The 7,647-nt window shown below is 43.4% G+C and overlaps 1 protein-coding gene across 1 annotated transcript; it reads left to right on the top strand.

Annotated features, from left to right (window-relative positions):
• Positions 1–713: 713 nt before the first annotated feature.
• On the top strand, positions 714–4,719 carry IL6 (interleukin 6). The gene is made up of 3 exons (XM_044684003.1): positions 714–827; positions 2,011–2,151; positions 4,531–4,719. The coding sequence occupies exons 1-3, from the start codon at positions 714–716 to the stop codon at positions 4,717–4,719; spliced, it is 444 nt and encodes a 147-aa protein (XP_044539938.1).
• Positions 4,720–7,647: the final 2,928 nt, after the last annotated feature.

The following is a 7,647-nucleotide window of genomic DNA, read 5'->3' as shown; positions in this document are numbered from 1 at the left end:
CTTGGCAGCCGGTGGCCACAGGATAAGATTCTTTGATTGAGGACTCTCCAGCCTGAAATCTTCCTCAAAGGGAAAAAATAATTTAAAATGGTAAACTAGACAACCCATTCCCCATGGGAGCAGAAGCTGGCCTTTGATACAAGATCACAAAAAAGTTAAAATAATGTCCAAAATGTAAAGGAATCTATTGGATACTGGTCTTTCCAGGTATGCCTCGAGCTCATTTTTAGGTGAAAGTTTGACCCTCCTAGTGTCAAACAGAGATGGGGAAATGGGAAGGGAGTTTAGCCTGAAGATGAGAAGAATTAAAGGGGACCTGAGAGCTGTCTTTAAGGGTCTAAAGGGCCATAATGTGGCAAGGCAAATTAGCCTTGTTCTTCTTGGTCCATGGGGCAAGAATAGTGAGAATCAGAAAGAGGCAAACAAAGGGTTGGTATTGGGGAAAACTTGCTCCTCCGTTAATCTAGCCAAAAATGAACTGTACCATCTTTGCAGGGAGTAACAACCCCTTGCTGGAAGTCCTCAAGCAGAGTCGGGATTCTGACTTGCTAGGGAGATGAAAGAGTCATTTCCATTTCGGGCATGGGGTGTACCAGATGCCCACTGGGGCCCCCTGCCCACTCTGAGGTTCTGTGATTCTGTGCTTAGATGGCCCATTCGTCTCTTGTTTTGGAAACATCCATGTGATCATGACTGCTTTGCCTCTCTTCCAGATGTGTAAGACCCAGAACCTGTGTGACAACAGCAATGAGGCACTCGCCGAAAACAACCTGCATCTTCCCAATATCACAGAGCGAGATGGATGCTTCCCTCTTGCATTCAACGAGGTACTGGGCCCCCCGAGTCATAGAACTGAGCTGGAAGGAACATGGAGCTCCTCCAGACCGAAACCCTCCCTTTACCAATGAGGAAAGCACAGCCAAGAGCAGAGAGGCAACTCACCCAACAGTTCAGAACTAATGAGGAACAGGACTGGACTCGAGACTCGGGGCTCCCAAGCTAGCGGTTCCCCCGAGCTTCATGCTATGAGTTAATCAAAGGACATCTTGGCTCCTGATCACTCGACTCCTAACCAAGCATGTATCTGCCCTCGTTCACAGGCAGTGCCTGTGCTATAGCTACAAGGAGACGATGAGTGGCCATTGGGATACACCAAACTGGAAATAAGGGAGGGAAGGAATTCCATCTTGAGACCCACCTAAATGGGGAAGATATGCCATGCAGAAGAAAAGAAGGAAATATATATACATAGATAGCTATAGATATATCTTCCTTTCTCTGTCTCTATCTCTATCTCTATATATGTATACATACATACATATATATATATATATATATACAATATGCATTTCACAAGCCAGCTAATTTAAAAGGGACCCCAATGATGGTCCCATTTTCATGATATAAAACAAACCTAGATATTCCTCTTGGTGTGGATGTATTTTTAAACCTCTAGATCTCAAAGAATGGAAACTTGTAAGAGATAAAAGCCAGATGATGTTCCATTACATGGTCCATTAACCTTTTCTTCCCTAGCTGACCACTGGCATACCTTCAAGCTTCATTTCTTCATGAAATCATTCTGAGCTGTTCCTCTCCCATCCAAACAGTGAGATAATCTGTCCTGAATCATGATTACTCCATGAAAGGAGTCCAAGTCCAAGACCCACTGACCTAAGGAAGGTCTATAATTTAAGAAAGAGAAGAAGAGAGGGAGGAACTGGGGAATGAATCATATTCCCAGATCTCGACACCTGTTTGGCTTTTAGCAAAGTCATTGAAGTGGTGTCTCAGTTTGTCCAGATGGAAAAGGAGGCAACTGGACTTTTCCAATTCCACAGGGCCACTGGGAGGAGAAATGAGATGATATCCTAAGAGGAGTCTTTTAATTTGGGTCAAGGGGTAGGAAAAAATGGGAAAAGGGGCAATCCAAGATGTGCTTTTAAAAGACCAGTTTTATTTATTTTACATAATGGCAACTATAATTTTTCTCTTTTTATTTCACATAAGGAGACATGCTTGATAAAGATCATCGGTGGTCTTCTAGAATTTGACACATATCTTTACTACATGGAAACTGAGACGAAGGATACCAGGTTTCAAACCCTAAAGCTGAGCACTACTCAACTAGCCCACGATCTGAAGCTTTTGGTGAGTTTCCCTTTGCCCATCCCAAGAAGTAATGGCTACAAGTTAGAAAGGGACAGGCTCCCCAAAGAAAGCCTGAAGGTCCTTTAAAATACAAAAACAAGATGGCTAGAAGCCAATCAAAAGCCCTATCGGGGACTTCCTGACAATTGAAGTGTTCCTTTCCCTCTCTTCCGTGGAAGCTGTTGGGGTATCTCATTTTGGTGCCAGTCATAAGAGACTAGTTCAGAAGTGCATGAGAGCCAGGAAGTGGGAAATTGTTCTTCATGTGACTGTCTAAAACATATGCCAGCTGTCGAGAAAACAAAAGAAAAAATCATGGCCACAGCTTGCAAACCCTTATCTTCTGTCTTAGAATCAATATCAAGTATCAGTTCCAAGGCAGAAGAGTAGTAAGTGGAGTTAAGTGCCCAGGGTCACATAGCTAGAAATACCTGAGGCCAGATTTGAACCCAGGACCTTCTGTCTCCAGGACTGACTCTCCACCTACTGAGCCATGGAGCTGCCCACTGTTGTTCACTTTTTATTTTAAGAACAGCTTTTTATAGGAATTCTTGGGAAACTTCTGATTGAAAAGTCTTAGAGGATATGGCATGGCACATATTAGAGAGACAATGACAACCATCACTCAGAAGTGACAACTAGCCTATTACTGTCCAAGGAAAAGATCACCACAGCCAGATTCCTAAGATGGCATACTTACTAGTAATGGGAAGTCCCACTTGGAGCTTCTGACTCCCACCAGTTCCTCCAGGTCCAAGACTAACACAGAAGGAGATTGGAATGGAACAGGAGAGATGTCTGCAAGGGCAAGTGATGGTTAGAGAGGCTTAGAATTCTGGCATTTTCTTCACCACTGCAAATAATAATCATAGACATTCAGATCGTGCTTAATTGTTTGCAAAGTATTTTATGTATGTTATCTTGTTGAAGCTCCTGTAGCCCTAAGGTGGTAACTTAAGGAAAGAGAGGATACTTACTGGCCTTAGTAATAAAATATGCCCTCGGCTGACAGCTTCCTAAACTGATAAAGGATGCAGCCCCTGAATTTACAAAGGTAGAAAAATCTTGCAAAGACTTCAGGAAATGGACCCTCTGACCCAGAGGATGATGTTCATGGGGCAATCCCATGGAGAAATGAACTGGATGACGGGTTCTGTTTACCAACAGACATGGATGGGGACATTCTCTCTCTAGTGTTTACCCTGGCTCCAATGGACACATTTTCAACAGTTTCCAAGAGTGCTTTGCACAAAGTAGATGCTGAATAAGTGTTTATTGAATTGAATTTATTGACGGGCAACAGTCTTTCTCTACAGACTGAGCACATGCTCTCCACCTCCACCATGGAAGGACCAGTTACTTTTGGCTAGGACGGTTACAGACAATGGCAGCCCGGCCCGCTCTGGTCCTCAGCGTAGTCTGAACTTGGTGAATTCAGAGAAACTGTATTAGGAAAAGAAACTGAAGCATATAGAGCCAAAAATAAGATGACTGATCAAGGCTGAGCAGGTGGAGGCATTAAGCCGTGTCTACAACTTAACTTCCTTGTTTTCTTGAAGTGTGCTTGGCTTGTCAGTTAACTTTGCTACCTGAAATTGGACCCAGAATATTCAAGTCATGATCAAATACTTCTCTGAAGAAACATCCACCCTGGGGTGACAGGAAGAAGGGCCACGGCCAGCCATCTCTAAGTCCTTCTGCCCTTTGCTCAAACCAATGAAAACCCCCTAAAGTAAGAACCAGAATTCACTCTAGATTTTTAGCACCTGAAGAGACAAAACCTATTTCAGGGGGCCGTAAAAGAGCAGATGGCCACCCTCAGTCATCCATAGCCATTTGATTCAACAAGCACTTATCACGCATCTACTGTTAGCAAGCCGCTATGGTAATGAAAGTTGTAAATCATTTTTTTGAACCCATACTGGAGCTGCTACGGTAACAGCAACATACCAAGTCCTGCATAGGGCTAAGACAGTGAAATCTCTCGAGTGAATGGACAGAGAAAGAGGCTTTTGATCCCCACCACAAACTGACCATTCAGACACTGAATTGTGGAGAATTAACCATGAAAATATTCCGAGTCATTACAATCAAAGGAAGGTCAAAAGGATAGTGTCGTTGGGGGATTTTTTGTCACTGGAACAAGAGATAGTTATCAGGGCTCAGACAGGTTCCTTTACAGGAAGAAGTATCAGAGACCAGGATTCCATCCAAGACCATGGAGAGATTGGCCAAAGTGCTGCTCCTCATTAGATTTGGTCCACATTAGCAGCATTTCCCAACCATGCCCGTGTCTCCCAGAAATAATGGTGGGCCTTCCCCCAAGAGTATTTTATAAGACTAAAAATCATCTTTTTTTTTCTCTTTTCCTCCCTCCAGATCAAAAAGACAGATGCAGTTCCCACCCCCAACCCAACTACCTCCAAGATCCTACTCTCCGAGCTGCAGTCTCTGAAAGCCTGGTCTAGGGATGTGGGTCTCCGTCTCATCCTGTGGCACTATACACGCTTCATCCAGGGGACTATTCGGGCTGTTCGGTTTCTGAACACCAGGAGTCTTGATGCCTGAACGTTTTAGTTCATGCCCCTTCCTTCCTTCACTGAAAAACATCTGCCTAGTGAGCAGATAACCGTGTTGTTCTCTGTGAAGAACCGAAAAGTATGAGCAATAAGGCGCTACTTCTAATTATTTTAAATTAATTTATTTGTATTTATGTAATATTTATTCCCTATAAGGTAATATTAATTTATAGATTTTGAAACAGTTAAAATATTTTCTATTTTGTTGATACGTTATCCGAAGAGGGGAATTGCCATCCTTGTTTCCTAGGTGCAGAACCTAGAGATCCCTTGAGTAGATTTTACCTCCAGTGATGGGCTAACTAAAGGGTTGGCTTCAGGATCAGAAAGCCTGGGTTCAAGTTCTTCCTCTGACACATACTGACTGCATGACTCTGGGCAAGTCATTAAACTCTCAATGGCCCACAAAACTCTTTACCACTAAGTACAAAGAAGGTACCAGTCTACACTGGAAAAAGGCAATTCCTCCTCTTGCAAGAGATCCTCAAAGCAGTGAAACCACAGATCTAGTCTTTTTCCCCATCCCTAAAAAATAAATATTTATGTTGTATTTATAGAATTGTCATAATTTTAAAAGAAACTTTATGTAATTTTTGTCATTTTTAATAAAATGATCTTTTGTAAAAATTCACTGGTTGTGATTCAGCTTTCTTGCATAACAAAAACTTTTGCTGACCTTTGTCAGATTCTGAAAAAGGTTAAAGCTTTTAACAGCCCTGGAGTCAGGTTCAAGACTGTCAGGGACAGCCAAATGGCTGACCCTCCTGAGGGGATGAAGCTTCTAAGACCAGGAAGTCCCTCCATGGACCAGCTCTTAGTTCCAATCCCAGCCCAATCAACACCACCAAAAAAGGCTGAGGGAAAGGTGGTAAGTGTCTAGCCAGCGAGATCGAAGGGGCATGATGAAGGTAAGGGTGTCCCTGGGCACGTGCCTGATCTCCTCGTTTGTGATGGGCACCTCCTAGTCTCTCCCAGCTTGAAATCCGAGACTCCCAAGAACAGACTCAAAATTCCAACCACGGTTTTCTGACTCCCACCCAGCTTGCTTAGGGCGCACCATGGTGCCCGCCGAAGGGCCTCCCTCTACCTTGATCAGAGCCCATCTACAGTGTCCTGCTCAATCCTGAGAGCCATTTTTCAGGAAGGACACTGACAAACTGGAGGGGATTCCGAGAGGGTCACCACGAAGATGGACAGACTGGAGACTGGGCACGGAGGGGTGAGGAGCAGGAACGGGGCTATTTATTGTGAACAAGAGAACCTCGGGAGGTGGAAACGTCCTGCTGTATTCATATAGTTCAGGGGGTTTCATGTGGAAGGCAGATCAGATTCATTCTCTTTGACCCCAGCGGGCAGAACTAGGAACAAAAGGGAGCAACTCATGAGAGCGACCCTAACATGAAGTGGAGAGTCTGGGGAGGGGACGGGCTCCGCTTCCCTCCAAGTCTTTCCTCAGGAACTGAATGGCCACTTGGGAGGAAAGCTGCCAGAGGTCCAGGTTAGGCCAAGTGGTACCCTGGGATTCCTGTTCCTCTTAGTCCCACCTTCCTGAACGATCACCACCGAGACTCTACCCAACCCACTACAAACCTGCTCTTCTCCCTAGAGCAGTGATGGGCAGCCTTTTGAGCTTGGTGTGTCAAAATTCACCAAAAAAAAACGAGCATCCCTCGGGGGGAGGGGGCGTGTCACTTTGAGAAAAAAACCATAATTTCACGATATTTATAGTTTAAATAAGAAAAATGCATAATTGTAATATATAACTATTTAATAAACCAAAATAGGTAAATGAATAGAGGTAGAATTGTCATCTATAGTGCACATCCTCAGCACATGGCCCCATACTTCTATATATTTGGCCACGTATCATTAAAAATGGCTTTTGGGGTCAGCTGGGTAGCTCAGTGGATGGAGAGTCAGGCCTAGAGATGGGAGGTTCTGGGTTCAAATCTGGCCTCAGACACTTCCCAGCTGTGTGACCCTGGCAAGTCACTTGACCCCCATTGCCCACCCTTACCAATCTTCCACCTAGGAGCCAATACACAGAAGTTAAGGGTTTAAAATTTTTTTTTAAAATGGCTAAGTGTGTCAGTGCTGGCACGCATGTCATAGGTTTGTCATCACTGCCAGTGGCCCACCAGGGCTGGTCAGCATCTGTTTTCCTCATCCAGCCCAGGTGGTCTCTAGTATAGTCCCACAAGTAAATGCTTTCCTTCCCTTTCTTCTCTGATTCTCTCCCAAATCCTCTGCACCCATGCTCCAAGCATTCTTCTTCCTACCCTGCCATTTTTATTTTAAAACTCACTTGATAAGATTGGCAAGTCTCCAGGTAAGCGCATCCTTCTAGGCCATTTAAGATGCACTCGTTGCTTAAAAGGAATTTCAGCAAATGATTCAAGAAATAAATCAAGATTATAGAATTTCTTATCTAAAAGAACCGTCCATACAGATGACATAGATGGGAAGCATAGAGTCCCTTCTCAGTGAGATCATGAAATAATTAACTGGGGTTAAGTATCACTGGATAGTGAGGGAAAATATATTGGTTTCACTGTTTTGAAAGTAAATGGACTCTTCCTGAAAAGTTGGTAATAAAACAAATTTTTAGAAATTGAATTTTCCCATTGACTTCCATAATAAAAATATAGATGAATTCCAAAGAACAAAAATTCTTCTTGACAAAGTAGCACATACTTAGAAAGAAAACAGCTTCCCTGTAAAACATTAGCAATATTTAAAACAACACGTGCACAATATATATTCATATATCGACATTCTTAGAAATGGCTACTCTCTTGGGACATAAGTCACATAGGTACAAGAAGATACATCTTGTCTATAACTTACTACTCTATACTTTCTCTTTCTCTCTCTCTCTCTCTCTCTCTCTCCCTTTCTCTCTCCCTCTCTCTCTCCC

Source organism: Gracilinanus agilis, unplaced genomic scaffold (genome assembly GCF_016433145.1).
Source record: "Gracilinanus agilis isolate LMUSP501 unplaced genomic scaffold, AgileGrace unplaced_scaffold40091, whole genome shotgun sequence".
In the NCBI taxonomy this organism is placed as follows: Eukaryota; Metazoa; Chordata; class Mammalia; order Didelphimorphia; family Didelphidae; genus Gracilinanus; species Gracilinanus agilis.
The sequence above is the reverse complement of the archived record's forward strand: the minus strand, read 5'-3'. Positions and strand labels throughout refer to the sequence as shown.